Raw genomic sequence first — 19,995 nt, forward strand, 5'->3', positions numbered from 1 at the left:
GTGTACGTGTAAACGGCCTCTGCGTCTGGGATTTTATTGTTTCCATGTCTGTGTCAAAACTAAAAACTACACCTGAGTAACAATCAGTGCGTGCTTGGAGACTTTATAATCTGGCACAACATGCACAGTCGATCTCTGCTCACCTGAGGTGTCCACACATTTCTCTGGGCTCTCTAATGAGGAGGGTTTTTTCTTGCCAATGTTCATGAGGTTGCTGAACTTCAAACCTGCCCCAGATTTTTTCTTCACTGTGGAGAGGAAGAGGAGGATTCTTTACATGATACTTAGAGCTGCATGATGTGTCAAAACCCACTGTTTTGGACTGGCTCAAGTCTGCGTAGAAACTGCAAAAAGTCTCACCATCTTTTTCGGGAGTCTCAGCATGGCTGTCAGTGCTGCTGCCGCTCTCTGAAGCCACTGAGTATCTCTCACTCAGGTCTCCCTGAAAGTTCAGATCAACATTTTAGTCATTTAGTGGGCGTCAGAAATACAAATTATGACAAAAACAGAGACTGTTCCTGAACCCTGTGGTTTAAGTAGAGCCAATCAAAAGCTCCTTCAATATTTTCAGATGTTGCTTGATCATATAAGTCTGAAGTAACTGTACCTTTGTACAGATAAGCCTCGGTGAGTCGGATACAGAGTGCTGGTGGTCATAGTTTTCAGTCGGCTTGGGACTGATCTCCTGAATCACCTAATGAACGAGAGGTTGATTAGTGTCAACATAATCAGATCGTTTTTTATCAAATCATCATCAAAACTGCAGAATTACATTCAAAAGTGAGTCAAATAATCCTGCTCCACACAGTAGAGCTTTTTTTTGGCTGGCTTACCTTTAGCCACTGCTCTGTCTGCTCCTTGCTCTGTAGGCCAAGAACGATAGCCTCCCCTCCCACTGGTATGACCTTCAGTTTGTGCTCTTTCCTCTTCAGCTGCTTCTCCTTGTAGACCACGCTGCATCCCAGCAGACTCACATCCAGCAGAGGTGTCTGCTCCTTGGAGCTCTTATAGCACTGAGAGAGGCAGAAGTAACACTGGACTCAGTTGGCGATTTAAGAGGGCATGAGGGGGACTTCAGCTCCCTCAAAATGACCAAAATGCATCCCCCTTGTTAATCTGCCACCCCTCTCCATCCCCTGAAGGTCACTAATAAGCGAACCATGGTAGCAGTCTGCAACGCAGAAGCCACCCTCCTTTACCTTGCCTTCAGACAGCCCCTTCAGGTGGGGAGCTGCAGTCATCATCTATGCTCTTTTCAAAGCCACCAGACCCCTTTACCAAAAACCATAATTCATTCAGTCACAACTTGTCAAAGAAAACTTTATTTCCATTGCAGTATTATATTTGGTGGTATGGCTCTGTTCTGGGGCCTCTCTGCCTGTCCTCAGGCCTATGCAGAAAGCCTAAGGCTGAGAGAGCACACCTCTCTGCCTTTCCACATGCATACGAGGAAAGCCTAAGGCAGAGAGAGATCAAACATCCCTGCCCTTCCATGTGCTTATATTGGAAGCCTAAGGCAGGGAGAGCAGCAGCAAAGACCCCCCCAGGAACAGAACAGAGCAAGCAAGTTACAAATAAGTCTCAATTCTTTGCACTTAAGTCCCAAGTCAAGACAGGCAAGTCCTGAGTAGAGTCCTAAGTCCTAAACCTTGAGTTTCGAGTCCTAAACAAGTCATAATGCACCCTTCACAAAAAAAATGATGCATTTCAACAACAAAGTAATAATATGTTAGTTACAAAAATCTTTAATGCTTTTTAAAACTTGTAGTTCAGTCAGGACCACTTTAGTCAAAGAAATCTCCATTTCCATTTGCAGTATTACATGTGGTGATATGTCTCTGTTCTGTTCTGTTCTGTTCTGCTCCCTGCCCTTCCATGTGCCTACATGGAAAGCCTAAGGCAGGGAGAGCAGCAGTAAAGACCTCCCGGGAACAGAACAGAGCAGTGGGTGGAGGAGGGTTGCAAAGCAGCTTGCAGAGGAAGCAGCAACAGTAGGCAAGCCAGAGCAGTTTAAATAGGGTGCTCTGAATGAAAGGAAAGGAATCATGTGATCTGTCAGCTGACTCCCTTTCATCAATCAGCTGCTCCATCAGTTGACTGGGCTGTTTGAGATCAGCTGATGTAACTGGGATGTGAGCTGAGCTTGACAGCATGTCCTGCCTGAGCTAATGCTGCGCTCAGTTTTTACCCTGCAGAACACAGGAGCTGCTGGTCTAACTGCACCAATTGGTTAACACAAACAAGTCAAAAAGTCTGGTGGCTTTGACGAGAGCATAGGTATCTGCTTTAATTCCCAGTCAGAGAGGGCTGTCTGGCAGCAAGGTAAAGTGATAAAATTACTCACTTAAATATAGCGTACACTATAGTCGCTCCCCTTTTTAAAAATGAACAAATTGTCTACTGACTGGACTTAACCTTATGATTGTACAAAGGCTGACTATAGGCACTTTGGCTCCTTGGCATGAGGGTCTTCTCATCATTCTCAATCCAAATGAGGGGAGGACCATAACAGACTGTCCTACAGTATTTGTTGATTTATTGGATTAATGTTTTCCATCCTAAAAATAAGTGGCAGAACAAGGACAGCATGTGACAGATAAATATTGAGTTTAAATATATTCTGGGAGTTTGTTTTCTTCAGGCTTTTTCCATGTTCAGTTACATGGAACTGTTAATATAAACAATCGCTTCATAAAACCCTCTGTGCTCATGATGACCTTAATTGTTGTACGACAAACCTCACTGGGGCTTTAATTCAGATTTCCAGGCAATCTTTTACTCACCAGCAGGCGATGGTCTTTGATGACACACAGTTGTTTGGCCCACTGGCCCAGCCACTTCTTCCTCCACAGGAAGGCGCAGATCCGAGCGTCCTTCATGAGCTCAATGGACGCCTCCGCTGACGGCCACTGGTGCTGCGCCGACGGCGACTTTCCTCTGGTCACTTCCTCCTCATCGTAGGACTCGTATGAACTGCTGACTGCCTCCCCGTCATCTAAGAAACAGAGACATGATAAGAAACTAAAACAAAGAGGGAAAGTCACACGGGAAGGGCAATGAAAAGGCACGAGTAGCAGCACGTTACACTGTTAAATGCGCTTGGGGGACCAAATGATGTCAGTGACTCCTTGATCTTGATGACCTTCTTCAATGGAAGAGGATTTCCTTGCAACAGCCAGGCTGCAAATAAGCTGTTAAAGTACTGATGAACGGTGGTGACAGGAAAAAGATATGATAAAAAGGAAAACAACAAAAATGGGGGAAATTGATAAGATGGGACTGACTGATGACTCTTGTCACAAGTCTTGACATTGGTCGTTTCTATACATGCAGGATGCTGGCCATGCTGGACAGTACGGACTGAGGGCATGCTGACTGGCCCATGCACATGCCACACATAAACAAAGGCATCCAGGGAAAGAGAGGTAGCTACCCCTGTTGATAACAGCATAGACCACACTGTCAGAGCTCTGCACTCGCATCCAGGGCCCTGAGAGGAGGCCAAAACAGTCCAGATCTACACAACGTCAATAGAAACAAGAAGAAGAATAGAGAGACGGAGAAAAAGAAGAAGAAGAAAGAGGCAGGATTGGAAAAAATCCAAATGAAAAATGCCTATATATAAATAAAGATAAATGTAAAAAAGTACAAGTCCACTGTTACAAATTAGGTAAAGGAAAATCCATAACAGGCCTACTGGCCATTGATGCATGAAATGTTCCCTAATTAACCTCATTAATCTTCATGAGTATATCATAACATAGGGATGACCCAAATGCTTAGAAGCTTCGACTGCTGCCATGGTAATTGACGTAGAAGAGAATAACATTGATCCTCTTGTAACAGTGCAATGTTCTGCTGGGAAACCGTCCTGGCACTTATATGGATGCCACTTATTACGCTTCACCCACCCAATGGCACTCCCCAGTGGCCGGAAGAACGTGACAAGGAGCTCAAGGTGTTGACCAGGCCTAGATCACAAACCCATCAAGCATCAGTGGAATGTACAGGTACCCCTTCTTGCGGCCAAAAGGACTCAGTGGATCTGCTGCCAATGCCCTGGTGCCAGACACCACAGGACTTCTGGGTCCATACTTCAACAGCCCCATCGTGGATCAGACTTGGCTTTGGGGAACCTGCACCTGTCACACATCCTCGGGCCGTTCCTGAGTTCTGGTGGTGGATGTGCGTGTCAAGTGGTATCCACATGAACGCCAGGACTCAAGGTTCCCCAGCAAAACATTGCTTTGTGACAAGATGATTTATTCCCTATAGATTATTACACTCATTATGCATTATTTTTACTTGTTCTCAGACATGTCAACACTGATGCTGGGCTACTGTTATCTAATTTTAAAATGACTATTCTTCTACTGTAGGTCGCCTATACATCAGGCAAAGGGACTACCAATTAAAACTAGCTTTTCAGCTAACTTGGGTGCATTTATGTTTGTTTAAATGCGGATTAATGCAGTGGTTCCCAACTGGTCCAGCCACGGGGTCCAGATTTCTCCTCAGTCATTAGTTCAAGGTCCACACAGTTTAATATATTCAGCATCATACTTGTGTTTGGCCATGTCGTCGAGCTAGTTTGCTGTCTCTGCCATGTGGCTGTCCATTAGTCACTTACTCTACAGCAGAAACGGCACTTCAAAATAAAAGCTCTGTGCCAAAAATTCACTGTACTTTAAAAAAAATGCGTTTTTTTCAAACTTGTTCAGCATGTTCAGGAGTCACTTGCGGTTCATTCAGAACTGACCTGGGACCAACTTTTGGACCGCGACCCACCAGTTGAGATCCGCTGGATTAATGTACATTGTCTCTTCTTAGATAAGTAAATTACAAATTACAAGAACATTTAAACTTAGTGAAAGTTTTGTGACTCCAGCTCCCTCTCATCTAATGTCAGTCACTAGCACTACTGAAACCAGGACAGTTTGATGACACATGGATGGCTAACAGATATGCTAGCAGGATGTTACTAAAGTCCAGCATCTAGAATAGTTTCAAAATTTGCATGGATGACCCCCAAAAGTCAAGTGCCAGATATGCCAAAGGACTGGCACATCACAAATCTACAATGAGCTCATCTAAAAACTGTAATTAACAGCTTAGCCATCTTGCAAAGTTTTCTTTTCTCTAGCTATCATGGCTAACGATACTGTGACCAGTATGCTAACAACGGTTAATTGTCACAATGTTTTAGGTGCAACAACTGAAAAGTGATGTTTAAAAATGGTCATGAGGGCTTATGTTCTTTCATTATCCTTCCCATTGAAGCTGAGCTTAATTGCATTATTTTTCACTGAAGCTTCGATGCCCAAAAACTGGTATTTGAGACAGCCCTGTCATAATATATCAAAATGTGTCAATAATTAAAACTACAGTTTATTGCAGTGGTTCCCAACTGGTGGGTCGTGATCCAAAAGTGACTCACAAATGACTGACCGAGTGAGTGACCAACAGACAGCTTCTTGACAAAGACAGCAAACTAGCTCAACGACATCTGTAAAATACTCAAAGCATTTTAGCTTTCAGCAGTGCTCAGGAAGTTGCCACGTGTTTCACTGAGCTACATATGAGCAATTAAAGTAACTTGTTTACCACAGCCCAACATACCAAACAGCTGCACTGTACAGCAGCTTCACAAAGCTCCTTATAGACTGTGGTCTTGGTGTCTCAGTGCATGATAGCAGCCTTTTTTTTGGTCATAGCTTATGGTGCATGAAACCGCTTTCTCAGAAAACATTTTTTTCCTCTTCAGAATATGTATGTAAACAAGTGTCACTGTTGTGTCAGGCTGTTTCCATTATGGTTAACAGCTCAAGCTAAGAGGGTTTCTAAAGAACAAGAGAGCGGTTGACTGGCCTGATAACACACACACACACACACACACACGTCACTGAAAAATACAGCTGAAATATACGTGAACAGGAAAATACATCCATCTTATGTTTCAAGAGGGGATTCCAGGGTTTATCAGTGATGACCTCATGATGTGTTTCCAGTATTTCCATGATGAAACACTCTTTCACAGTCAAATATGAGGAATTCCTTTTCACAAGAATAACCCTGTGAAACATTTACGAGGAAGAAGAAATGTAACACCAACCCAAAGTTCTTACCATTGAAAGTTTCCTCATATGGCTGAGCCTCCTCGTAGTAGCTCTCTGAAGTATCTATACAGGCTGGAGCGGGGACGGCAGGTAATGGGAACGGCTCTCGACCCACCATACTCTGACAGACGAGAGAAGGATGAGAAAAAGAGAGATGAGGGGCTACAAGAGATCATCCATCAGCCTCATTTCAGTGATACGCCCTACAACCAAGAGGAAAAATGTCCAGGTTAACAACAATACACACATTCACGCACACAGACGCGCACATTATCAACATGTGTCCTCCCCCCAGGCTGAACATGTGTCTAATCCAGCTGTCACGTCAGGAGTAAGTAGGGAATTCCTCATGTAACCAATCCTCGTCTGACCCTGTGCACCGGAGAGTTACGTGCTTGCCTTCAGGGGGAAAGTGTATATGTGTGTGTGTGTGCGTGGAAAGGAGAGGGAGAACATGTATTTTAATGTGTGTGTGGGCCCTGTGGCTTTCCTGAAATCAATCAGCAGTCTGGCTTCACTTCTGTCCTCCTTCTCATCTCCTGTGTGGTAAAGACTGTCTGTCGGCCCCTTCCCATGCTGCCGCTGCCGCCGCTGGAAACCACCAGGCTGCTTGGCTGCTTCAACCAGTCTCAATTCATTTAGAATATCTCCATTATACTTCAATACTCGACTGAAGGCAGTTAATGAGCTACACGATCCAAAATACAGTTTGGAGACGTCTGTAATCACTTTTCTTATTCGGCTTTTCTGGAGGATGGTAAGCTGTGAGTCTTGAAGACTTTCTTTGGGTACACCCTTCTGCATTGTCTGCACAGCATTCAGTGTGACATGTCGAGATCTAGGCTAGTGGCTCTGAACCTTTTTCGTGTCAAGGACCCCAAACTGATGAGTTTCCACCTCAAGAACCTCCATCTTAAAAGATTTTGGTTGTTAGATATGATTAAGACCAGAATTCTGGAGTTGTCAACTTATCGATTAATCCATTAGTCAGCTGACAGAAAGTTAATTGGCAACTTCTTGATAATCTAATAATGGTTTCAGTCATTTTTAAGCAAAAAAAAAAAGCCAAACATTTGCTGGTTTTATGGTTTTTAAGAGAATTTGATGTTTTTCTTTGTCAATATCATACCTGTTGCAATGAATCTTGGAGTCTGGTTTGACAGCCTCTTCACACTGGCTCTCAGTATGTTTTAGAACAGATTTTAAGACTACTGATTACTTTTAAGGCTCTTCATGGTCTCCACCCCAGCTATATCTCCGACCACTTAGTACCATACACGCCAGGACGTACTCTGAGGTCCTTGGGCAGAGGTCTTTGTCTGTTCCAGAGGCCCAGCTGAAAACTGAAGGGGACAGAGCATTTGCTGCCCGAGGAAATCAGGTCGGCCGAGTCAATGATCTCTTTTAAATCCCTTCTTAAAACATACTTTTATTGGAGAGCCTTTCCTGATTTAACTTGAGGTGTAAGTCCATTTAAATTGTCATTTAAATTGTTTTATTTTGTAGATTCTCTCCTCATGTGTCGTGTCTGGTTTTATTTCCTGTCTTTGTGTGTTTTCCCGCCTGTTTTCTGTCACACCTGTCTCGTTAGTCCTTCCCTGTTCCCAGAGTCTTCCCTTCACACCTGTTCTGTATCAGTCTTGTTTGCTCCACCCTTGTTGTTAGCCTCCATTTCCCTCCTTTGGCCCATGTCTTCCTACCCCAGCTGTGTCTCGTTCTTGTGATTAGTTCTCTGTGTATATATACCTGTGTGTTCCCCTTTGTTCTGGGTCAGTTTGTCTGTGTTCCTCCTGTGTTCGCCCCGTGTTCCTGGTGTTCTGTTTCGATTTGAGTTCATTGTATTATCCTGGTTGGTTTTCAGTTTAGTTTTGGTTCTGCTTTCATTTGGACTTTTAGTTACCTGCTCACTTTTTGTTTAAAATTCAACCTGCCTGTTGGTCTGCATTTGGGTCCTCCTTGAACTGATACATGACATGACTCTTACTGACATCGGGCTGACTTCCATAGTGAATTAAATAGTGAAAATAAACCATTCCCCATTTTTCTGGGGATCACCGGAACATCCTTTAAGAGCCATGTTTTTGAATCACTGATCTACACTATCAAACTGCAGAGTGCTCTGAGGGTTTGTATCTTATCTATCAAACGGCAACACGTTCTGCTGATTGTCATCTTGCAAGGTGTCACACACCCACACATCTGGCACTGTGGCAAATTCTGGAGAAACTTTGGAGAAAACCACTTCAGATCTACATGTTTCAGGGATACAGTCACAGTTATTGGTAGAGAAACACATCTTTTTCTGTAGAATTGTGAAACCCTGTGTCCGTCCTGCAGCCAGTTACAAAACAGTGCTTTTATATTTCTTACACCCACTTTCTCTCTGTGGTCACCTTGCCTCACACTGGAGTGTCATTAGGAGGTGTTTATATAATTATTGTATGACTGTGCCTGCTGCCAAGATCCCCCTTGACACCCACTGCTACTGTTGTCATAATTAGTCATACTTCCATTCTCATTACTGGAAGTGTCATTACTACTATTAATAGTATTCTACTATGTCTACTACTGTTATTATCATTAGTCATATCTCAGTGATTATTACAGTTGTGAGTGTTTCTTATTGTTGTGCTATGGAGCCCCCTAAACATGCTGAACACAATTCTATACTCTATACTCTACATCTGGCATCTGTCCATGTGTGGCCCAAGTTTGGTGAGGTTTCAAGTATAGCATGGTTGTCAAAAATGCATTCAAAGGCAAAAAGTAGGTTGTGGGCGCTGTAGAGCCGACGAGCCACACCCAAGCTGGACTGCACAACCAAACCAAACCAAACCATCACTAGTTCCAAGATGTGTGCAACGTTTTGTGAGTTTTTGTGCACTTTGAGTCCTCAAAACGTGTTTGAAAAATGAAAATTAACATACAAATCCAAGATGGCTGACTCTCTGTAGGGCAACAACAACAACAAAAAAAGTATATGCTCTCGGAGATGAGACTAATAAACCACTCAAATTTCATGGCAATTGAAGGAACCTTGTCCTAACCCTGGCATGTGTTGTGGGGGTGCTATGGAGCCTGCTGGCCACGCTCGAGCCCAGCCACTGCAGAACTTTATATTTTCATCAGTTCGGTTGTTTGTTTTGTTGTTAATTTGTTTTTTTGTGTGTCTCTAATTTCTTTTTCTTCCCTTCCTTTTACTACTGTATGTCTATGTCAGTGGTTTATGATGTGGTATTGTGTATTTGTGTACTTTGTATTTGTATTGTTTAAATAAATGTACAAAATAAATAAAAATAAATCAATAAATAAAATGTAATAAAATCAGCCATAGCTTCTGGCATCCTGCTTCTTGGTCGCTATGATCTCTCCCCACTTCCTGCTCCCTTTGGCTTTGACGTATAACACATCATCTCTAATGCGCCTGTGCAAGCTAGTCACCACAGAAACCACAACTCCGGTATATTGCAAAATACAAAGAGCTTTCCCTGGTGGCGTCAAGACCTTATCAGCATTGCATGAACTCATCTGGGAAGGACTTGAATGTAACAAACGTTCATTTATATGTCCCACATTCCATCTGTCAGATATTGAAATCTCACTCTCTGACTCACAACATGTGTTGTAATAAAAACTTCCTACCTGTTGGAATTTCTTCTTTATCTCGTCAACCTGTGACCACAAGTCTCCAGCTATGACATATCTACGGTGTTAGGCAGAAGATGTTTTGTCTTGGTGCGTACTAAGGTGACATACCAGCTCTAAAAATCCAGCAGGGGTAAGTGAAGATAATATCTATGTAATCTTTCCAGTATGTAAAAGGATTGACTGTTTTATTAATGTGGCACAGAGACAGAACATGGAGGAGAGGTCACCTGAGGACAGATGTGTTGCAGAATTCTGAAGTTGCTGAATATATTCAAAAAAAGTTTTTCTCAAGTGAACTTTGTGAAACCCTCCAAGTTGAATGACAAAAAGCGATTTCTTAATGCTTCCTCCCACTGCTGATCTGAACGCGCTGTCTGTATTCTTTCATTTTCACTGTATTTCCCCCAAGGCTGTCACATTCTCTGCGAGATCATAGAAATATGAAACATAACCTCTTAAGCAGACGAGCTGCGTACATCATGCAAACCGTGCCTGAGGGGAGGCTGGCTCTGTGGAGAGGCATGAGTCGAACATCTCATAAGATCAGAGTTTGTTTAATTAAGGGTGGAGATCAGCTGGTCGAAACTGCTTCCCTTCAGTCCCTTAGCAATGTTTAACACAGCAAAAGCTATTCCCTTCCTGCAGTATGACTCTGGAATCAACTTTGGGAGTGTGATGATGTTTGGTGTGTGGCAATGCTTACTCTTTAAAAAAGAAAAATGAATCAAATTAAAGAGAAATGAGGCAGTGATATATTGTGTTTGTGGTTACCAACCTGTGGTGGGTCTTCGGATACTACAGTTCAGTGGTAATAACGTACTGGTTGGATTAACACACCAAGAAAATAGTGACAAACAAATCCGTCTGTATAAAAATCACAAACTCATCATTTCTGATGTGGGCTGTCTGTATTCCAGCAAACAGGGAATTCCCTGCTCGTGAGCTCTTTTCCCACCATATCACATCTGACGCATTTCCAGTAATACATAGCAGATGCAGTAAGCTGCCATAATAACTGGCGTCATGTCATGGTGCGCATGCAGTCATAGTGACGAAGAGTCTTGTTTGTGTGATTCGAGGAAAGTATCCACAAAGACGGAGATGTTATCACTGCGGTTTAAGGAGGGTAACATCAGTTCTACATTATCCAGCTGTTAAAGATTTTTCATAATGTGAGTGTCAGCAAATACAAATGTCAGACTGTAATATGGCTAACGGCTTTATCTCCTCGAAATGATGCAATGCCAGGCAATTATTTTAAGAAAGCAATATGACCTAATAGCAAACTGAAGAGGTTAAACTTATTTCCCTGGGTGAGAATAGACAAGTCAAACATAGGTGTAACTAATAATACTAATAATGGCTGCATTGCATTCAGGTGTGCCAGTGCCAAAGCCTTATGGTACGTGTCCACAGGGGTGTTTTTGGATGTTGCTCCACTTCCAAGCGTCGGACACTTGATGGCTCTCAGACTAAACACAGCAGCTTGTTTCGAAACTTTCTCTTACATTGCAAAAATAGTTCTCCAAAATGTGTTTCTGAAAACACTTGACGCAACAAAAAAAGGCCACTGTCTTTATTTTAGCTTGACAACGGTTAGTTTAAAGTGTTTTTGGGAGTTTCTTGAGGCAGCAAGTTGTGCTGGACACCCCTGATTTGAGTGAATTAGCCTAGATTCAACTTTACGCAACGAGCAGATGCCAAATTTTCAAATGCAACGCACCGCTACGAGAATACACACAGCTGCTTACATAGACTATGAAATGACGTGTGTAAATGATGGGAATATACTTCTTTTAATTGCGCATTCACATGGTTGTGCACATCTTTGGAAGTGTGCTTGATTAAAAATATATACTGCATAAATTATGGACATAGCTACCGACTGGTTTGAAGCCTCAATTTTGGCATTTCGGGTGTCGCCATCTTGGTTTTTTGGACCCAGAAATGACCATATATGGACAAGAGGTTGGCGTAGTGGGGGAGCAAGGATGGAACTGATTCATTGACTGTGTTGAGGCCTTCCTGAGGACCCTGAAACGTAACAAGCCTCCTCAGGAACTTCTGATCTGCTTTTACCACTGCACAATTGAGAGCATAATAACATACTGTTGTACTGTGTGGTGCTGCGGCTGCACCGCAGCTGAAAAGAAAGACCTGGAGCGGGTTGTCAAGAAGGCTGAGAGGATCATTGGCTTTACCCTAACAAATCTTTGTGACATCCACTCAGGCTGTCTTTTCACACAGGCCACAAACATAAGGTTGGACCCCTCACACCCCGGACGCCCCCTCTTCATCACCCTTCCCTTGGGCAGACTGAGAACCCTCATTACACACAGACAGACTTCAGAGACTATAGACCCCCCCTCCCCCACCCCCCGCTTCACCCACCATAATGGTGCTATAATGGACTATGTGCAATGACTATTGTGTTTGGCTGTTTTTATTGTTTTTTTTAAATTGCTCTTACATACTATTTATCATATATTCTAAACATATACATGTTGAAATAAGCCTTAGAGACCAAAACTGTTTTCATACCAGGCTGTTAACATTACATTTATTTCTGCTGTAAAGTTGGGCATGTTAACATGGGGGCCTATGGGGATTTAGGACGCATTCACACTGGCGCTATTTGGTCCACTTTAAAAGAACCCTGGTCTGCTTCCACGGACAGTTCGGTTCATTTGGAGTAGTTTGAACGCTCATTCGACTCTGGTGCAGATCAAACGAGCAAACCCTGGTCCGTTTGAAAACTGGGGGTCTCGGTTCACTTGCAAGTGAACCCTGGTGCGGTTCGCTTACAATGAGAAAAGCAAATGGACTATCCAGCGAACCAAAGAGAGGAAGTGAACCAAAGAGAGGAAGTGATGTAGAGTGCATTTTGGGTAGAAAAAAACCCCAAAGCCAACAGCGCAAACCGGGAGAAGGTAAAAAAGAAAAAGTTGGAAAATGTCCTGTGGGCAGACGTGGAGCAGTGAGGAGGTGCAGGTGGAGGTGCTCCATTGTTTTTTTGGTGACCAAGTTGGATGGATGGATGGATTTCCATTTCTGGTCCTGGCCAATCAATGAGCCGGGTTTTCTTCTTCCTCCTGCTTTTTTTTTTCCTGGTCAGTGGTCGTTTCGGGCAATACTGCCCCCAAAGGAGCAGCTGTTGTAACTGCATGACATTGTCCAGACGGTTTGGTCCTCTTTAAAAAGTGCAGTGTGAAAGTGAACCAAACCAAATGAAGGTGTGAAATTTTCAGCATTCCCTGCCAGAGTCCCCCAGACTGTCCTGGTGTGAATGCGCCCTTGCTTTGTTTTAGGAGTGATCCTCAAGTGGCCATTAGAGGAACTGCAGTTTAGGACACTTATTGGCTTAATTTCTCAGGCTCTTCTCAGTTGCCACTTGATTAAAAAGCAAGTATATCCCTTGCCTTAGTTTCGTGCATCCTGGCTCACCGGTACGCCAACAGTTAAGTGGAACAGAGCCATTGTTAATGATATCAGTTACACCTTTAAGAAGAAGGAATGTCTGCCCTGAGAAAAGTCAATACTTTACCACCTCACCAATTTATTTGGCTCTAACTACTGTATTTACCTCCAAGCAGCTCAGCTAAAAAGGTTAACTTATCACCTTTGGACGTCAGGATGCATAGATAAACCCTTTTAGCACCACGAAACAAAAAAGCCAACACTACGGAGCCCCATAAATACTGTGCACTTAACTGGATTTTTCAGACGCAGGCCTAGTCTGTACAGAACAAGACGGACGATGCCACGAATCACAGAGGAACAAAGTGGAATTAAGCCAGTTTTACAGTGATGGAAGTGAACAAGCCTTCTGATCAAGGGATCCAATAAAACATGTGTCACTGAGTATAGCATAATACTTGCTGATTAATATAGTTCCTTATTTATAGAGTGGATTTTTCATGATGAATTGGTTAATCTAAATAATAAACTAGTGGAAAAAATATTGTAACTAAATCAAAACAAATACAGGAAATATGGTTTGTTGTGTCAAATTGTGGTTTTGATATGACCAAAAATGAAACTTAATCTACTTGAATCATCATTAAAGTGATATTTTTTTTAGATTACATGACCTCCCAAAGAAAGAGAAACAGCTACAAACACTCAAGAGCTGACAGGAACTTCATAAGAAAAAGTGACTCCTCTGAGAAAAGGACTGTTAAGTGTTAGTGCGCACACACACACAAACACACACACACACACACACACACGGCATAAACAGTGTAAACTGCTCCACAGTGAAAAAACAGCAGTTCAGGCATCTGTTATTAATTAAAACAAAGAGCCAGGCATTCCAGAGCACCAGCAGCAGCAGCCCCCCTCCGCCCGACGACCGCCCACCCACTCTTATCTCTATCTTCTTTCTTTTTCTCTCTCCATTCCACTCATCTCCAAAAAACCTAACTGTTGTTCGAGCCAAGGCTAAAGAGGCATACAGTGAGCCTGTCCTCCGACCAGCTGGACTGATACTAAACCAAGAGGGGAGAAGATTAAGAACATGCCAGGTGTCTGTCTGTAAGTGTCTATGAAGACTCTACAATCACTCCAGCTCTCTAACAGCCACTTTAGCCCCCTTTCTCCCACTTCTCACACACACACACACATCCTCACCACAGAAACATCGGGCAGAAGGAATGGATCGAGGAGTCAGAGCATAAATAACAAAGCAAGGAGGAGGAATAGGGGTGTGGTGGTGGAGGGGCTTTGAGTAAAGAGTGGGAAAAAGAGCCCGAAAAACGAACAGTCAGAGGAACATGGAAAATCCCTGGTTCCCATGCCAAGAATCCGGCACAGCGAAAACACTCACGCACACACTCGCACACACACACTGCTGGGAGCTCAGAGCAGAGGAGAAGGTAGTGATAAAAATAATCAGTTTTGGAAAGCCAGACTCAGGAGGACTCTCTAGGCCTTCGTTATCTCTCCACCTCTTATAACATTGTATCTTTTTGGTTGGAAACACTTGTGTAAAATGAAAACTACTCAAATAATATTTGAAGCATGAATGAAACTGAATAAAAAGCAAGCTGGGGAGGCAGAAAAACTTCACATGAAACATACTGTGCACATGCTGTGCTTCTTGTCCCATTATTTTGTCTTCTCAGGAACACTTTGACATTTTTAGTCCCAGAGTTTCCCTCCCAGCTTTAAATGTACAACTATAAATAAAGAAAATAAACATGTATAAAATTAAAATAGTCATGTAAAACGAAATTGGATTTAAAAGGGCAGTTCTGGCAGATAACATAATCATGAATAATCTAGCAAATACTTATGCTAGCCAATTATATTGCGGTTATGATAATGACCAGTTGCCGGCAGCCACGTTACCGCTTAGTGTGCATGTCAACAGTTTTCCTTTCCCTGCCTGACGCTTGCGAGTGGCACAGCTGCTATCTATAGTGCGACTATTTTCAGACCATGCAGACAGGACGCAATGGAAGTCTCACAAACCTTTATTTACCGTCCAGTTCTGGGGAAAAAATGGCTGTTCTACACTCGAGTCACGCGCTGCATTGTCACTTGAGAGGCTTTTTTAGGGAGAGAACAGACCCGGGGTTTAAGAGATCATGGAAGTGCCCGAAGGCCTGGGAGTCAACCGGCAGATTCATGCAGAGAATGCGACCCTTGATCTGGAGGACAGAGAGCAGCAGGCGGGCTGGGTGAGAGTGAGGGTGGAGGAGAGCTGCTTCACTGTGGAGCGGGCCTTGCTTGCGAGGTGCAGCAACTACTTCTGCGCCCTCTTTCAATCTGGGATGGCAGAAAGTCAACAAGAAGAGCTCCACCTGAAGGGAGGGTTGCGTGCAAGGGGTTTCCTCATCACCCTCGCTGTCTGCAGGGGAGAGACCCCCGCTCTCTGTGACCCAGATGAGCTTGTAGAAGCCGTAGAGTGCGCTGCCTTTCTGCAGGTTGCATGCTTGGTGCGGCATCTTTGTGACATTATCGACTCAGACAACTGCCTCTTGCTTTACCACGCAGCCTCCATCTATGGGGTGCATGCACTCTTTCACAGTGCTGCTCTTTTCCTCTGTGATGCCTTTGAGGATTTGAAGGAAGCAGCAGAGAGTATGATTCCTGAAGACCTCCTTCAATATTCTCAATCACTATCTCCTGCTACTTATATTGCTATAGGCACGCACACTCCCTCAATGGACCTGCTGCAGGACTCCTTTAGGATTGTTTGCTACCTGGATGAAAAAGAGGAAGAGTGGAAGCATCTGACAGACCTCCCAACTCTCTGCAGCACCTCCATGGCTGGAGTGGCAGTGCTCGACAACCGACTGTACATTGTGGGGGGAGTTCATGGTTATAATAAGGACACAGTGGACAACAGCTTCTGCTACAATCCTGATACAGGGGTTTGGACAACTCTTCCAGGTCCCCAGCAGCTAAGATATGACTTCACCCTGCTGGGGCACGAGGGCAGACTCTACGCCATTGGCGGCGAATTCCAAAAACGGACGATCTCCACAGCAGAGAGTTACGACGTTGAGAAAGGAGAGTGGACATTCATAAAACACGCACCAAGACCTGTAGCATCTGCAGCTTGTGCTGTTGCAAGACGCCGGATATTTGTCTGCTTCTGGAAACCACCAGACACCACAGACATCTATGAATACATACCGGCGAAAGACGAGTGGAAACTGGCAACCACTATGATCAAACCTATGAGCTATGGCCACTGTATGGTAGCCCACAGGGACAATTTATATGTAATGCGCAATGGGCCTTATGACGACTTCCTGCGCTGTCTGATGGACTGCTACAACATCACGACAGGCCAGTGGACAGCCATGCCAGGACACTACATCAACAGCAAGGGGGCGCTGTTCTCTGCGATGATAAGGGGGGACTCTGCGTTCACAGTGAAATACATGCTAACGCTGGAATACGCCATCACTGAGCAGGGATGGAAGCCCCGCAGGCAGATGAAGGGGTTTCCAAAGAGTGGTTCACTGTGGACGTGTTTACTCAGGCTTCCCAAGACGGGACCAGTTACACCACAGCTGGATGCAGAAGGGGAGGAAGAAGAAATGTCTTTGCCAGACACATCTGAGGGATTTGTGGAAGCTATACCACAACTGTGAAATCCCTGAAAAACAATGTTTTATCTTTAGGGTTTCTAAACTAGAATGTGAGTCTTAGAATTTAAAAAAAACACTGTGACTACATGACTGCATTGTGACACAAACGTTCGTTCATAGTCACTTTCGCATGCACTCACACTTGCACACACATGCACACGTGCTGACACTATGCATTTGTTCTGATTAGCAACAGCTGCTACTGTAGTTTATACTAGGGGAGGCCACTGTGCATGTGTGTGTGTGTGTGTGTGTGTGTGTGTGTGTGTGTGTGTGTGTGTGTGTGCAAAGTTCAAAGGCACTGACGGGATGTTCTAAACCTCTCGTTCTCTACGTTTTTCCTGAAGTCACACTGAGCCAATTCAGGAGCCACTGGCCTCCCAGTCGACATAAAACACACCACACACTCTTGGATACTCACTTCCCCAGGTTTGCTGCTCCATGAGTGATTAAATACCTTTTTCTGTGGGAGAATACATTTCACGTAGCCTCAAGCTTGTGACTCTGAGGGTTGTGGGAAATGTCTTTGGCTTGTACGACCACAGACTGCAGTTGCTTTAGTATATTAAAAACCAGTGGAATTCTCTGGCAACATGTGATATCAATCCATAGTACTTTATTTTGAATACTTACTTTGCCTAGCGATGTTGTTCTTACTGTACCAAAGGACTAAAATACTGTCAGTTACATTTAAAGTTGGAATTTGTCTGTGGGCTCCTTTAACATACCGTCGAAAATCACGATTTCCATTGAACCTTCCCATGTACTTTGTTGAGTTCAGCAGTCCTACTGGGGTCAATTATGCGGCTACCATTCCCACCACTTTGGCAGAGGCTCAAAAAAATCAAATCATTTCACATGTTAATCCACTCTGATGCAATCGAGATGGTAAGCACTTACTGCTCTGGGAGGCGGCAGGTCAGGAAGGTTCTTCTGTGGGACGGAGAAATGTTTTCCTGCTTTTCCATTGACCAGGGCATCGGATCTGTCATCTAGGTCATCAAAGTACAAAGAGGGGGGTCAGGGAGTAACAGAAATCTTACATGGCTGTTGTGAAATACATGTACACAATTTAGGCATAAATGAAACAACTGGTGAGTCAAATTTTGTCCGTGTTTCATTCAACACTATTTCCAGATGTCTCCTATACGTATCAGTGCTCCCTGGTATCCCTAACCCTCACTGTGAGCACAGACCCTTCATTGTTAAATAACAGTGACCGCATAACCCAAATCAAGAGGGAGCATTTGTATGGTAGCAACAACCCTATTATGCAAAACACACACCACAGAACAGGATCAAGAACATTGAAGAAGACTTTACATAAGAGACTGAAGGATTATGGTTTTCAGAGGATTTGCCCTTTCATTAACAATGGCCAGTGATTAAAGGTCCTGTATATGACATTAGGATCATTAACATAGCAGCAAACCACTATTTGCTATATAAAGATATGGCGGAGTGATGGCATCCTGAGCAGAGTATGAAGTAACGCTTCCTCTGTGTGTGTTGTAATCGGAGCTTCTCTGTGGGTTGTTGTGGTAGCTGTGCCAGCCACGTGTGCAAGTTTGGGCGTGTGAGTCCCTGTGAGTGTGTCCCACAGGCTAGCTAATCGCCGCCACTCTGCACTACGCTCAGTTATCATTTAATCAGGACGACATCATCGCGGAAGCATAGTGCCCACTCTCCAGTTTCTCCCCAGGTTACCAAAGTTAGCTATGTCAACAATGCTGACGTTGTTAGCACTGCTTACTGGATTAGCACCGTTAGCCATCTCCATGTTGAGAGCCATGTGCAGACAATCTTGTTCCAGACGTGGAATTATAGATATGTTCTGAATGTTGCCTACAGCTCCTTTAATATACATCATTAGTAGTTTCCGACCTTTCCTAAAGGTCCAGTGTGTAGGATTTAGGGGTATCTATCTTTGTTTTCATCAGTCTATAATAACAGTAAGAATCGTTCTGTTTTCATTACCTTAGAATGAGCCATTTCTATCTACATAACAAGCAGGTCCTCAACCAGAAGTTCACTCTGTTGTTTCTACAGTAGCCAAGAATGGATGAACCAAACACTGACTCTAGATTTGGCCATTTAAATCAATGTTTTTCGCATGAGCCACTAAAGTCCTCCTACATGCTTTGCACACAGAGGTTTCAGTTGGTTGCAATCTGCAGCCTCACCACTAGATGTCACTAAATCCTAAACACTAGACCAACTTTGTTGCTCAGGACATTAAGTAAAATTTCCAGTCATGTTTGCTGTAGGTCAGAGCCATTTTCTGTCATCATGAGGGTGGAGAACAAGCTCAGTTGTTTTGAATCTTTTCCCATAGATTGTGCATGCAATAGCAATGAGATAACTACATCTCATTTAGCTGTCTTTTTTGATTAACAAAGTTTTACTGTAATGTCTAAGTCTAAAATGTCTTTCTCTTACGCTTCTGCTGAGAGAGAAATGTCAAGGTTTACCACATGATCAATGATTAAGAAACCGCAATTCTCACATCTCGCCCTCCACTTTCCATCAGTCTCTGTGAAAGCAAAACTTGTGGCTTTACTAGCGTCGCTGCTGAAAATATGTGTGTTAAGTCTAGTGTTCACTGAAACCACATTCTTCGACACTGCCCAAACAAAACAGGTCCATCTCAGATGGTGAGGAGCTCAGAAGAAACAGACAGGAAATGGTGGGTGAGAGGAGGGGAGCTGAGGGAGGGCTCTGCTTGTGGCAGCTTACTCTCATGTCTGCTACTCACTTTAATCATGTCAAATTAAGTATTATAAGATGCAATGACATAACAAGTAGACTTTGGCGTTTAACCTACTTGGACAACCTTAACATACCAAAGTTTAGTTTGAGGTTGCATATAATTTCACAACAAACATCCTTTACAGAGATTATCCAAAACTCAATGCAGCCAAATTTGACATTATGAGATTCAGTTATCATAATAACTGGATTAATGCAGCAGGTAAACAATTACTCCTAGCAGTAACATACAAAGTGCCTAACTGAACACGTACTTAGATACTCATTTCAACTGTCATATACTTAGTGAAAATTGTAAAGGCCTTGCCAGAGAACTAAACTAAAGAAAATGTAATGCCTTCAATAAGAGTCTACAGCCA

At 43.5% G+C, this 19,995-nt stretch overlaps 2 protein-coding genes across 3 annotated transcripts in view; one reads left to right on the plus strand and one right to left on the minus strand.

Annotated features, from left to right (window-relative positions):
- The window catches only part of afap1l2 (actin filament associated protein 1-like 2), a 59,562-nt gene that overhangs the window by 9,330 nt on the left and 30,237 nt on the right, over positions 1 to 19,995 (minus strand). The window contains exons 4-11 of one of the 2 annotated variants that reach the window (XM_050059908.1): positions 17,768 to 17,859; positions 6,126 to 6,237; positions 3,434 to 3,517; positions 2,784 to 2,995; positions 834 to 1,013; positions 608 to 694; positions 361 to 442; positions 144 to 248 (exon numbers count right to left, since the gene is read on the minus strand). In XM_050059908.1, coding sequence (XP_049915865.1) covers positions 144 to 248; positions 361 to 442; positions 608 to 694; positions 834 to 1,013; positions 2,784 to 2,995; positions 3,434 to 3,517; positions 6,126 to 6,237; positions 17,768 to 17,859 — 954 coding nt within the window. The remainder of the gene's footprint in view (positions 1 to 143; positions 249 to 360; positions 443 to 607; positions 695 to 833; positions 1,014 to 2,783; positions 2,996 to 3,433; positions 3,518 to 6,125; positions 6,238 to 17,767; positions 17,860 to 19,995) is intronic. The other variant, XM_050059910.1, reaches the window with a different exon arrangement.
- On the plus strand, positions 15,144 to 17,759 carry LOC126399721 (kelch repeat and BTB domain-containing protein 13). Its single transcript, XM_050059912.1, has one exon. The coding sequence runs from the start codon at positions 15,353 to 15,355 to the stop codon at positions 16,868 to 16,870; it is 1,518 nt and encodes a 505-aa protein (XP_049915869.1). The 5' UTR covers positions 15,144 to 15,352; the 3' UTR covers positions 16,871 to 17,759.

Source organism: Epinephelus moara, chromosome 13 (genome assembly GCF_006386435.1).
Source record: "Epinephelus moara isolate mb chromosome 13, YSFRI_EMoa_1.0, whole genome shotgun sequence".
Lineage (NCBI taxonomy): Eukaryota > Metazoa > Chordata > Actinopteri > Perciformes > Serranidae > Epinephelus > Epinephelus moara.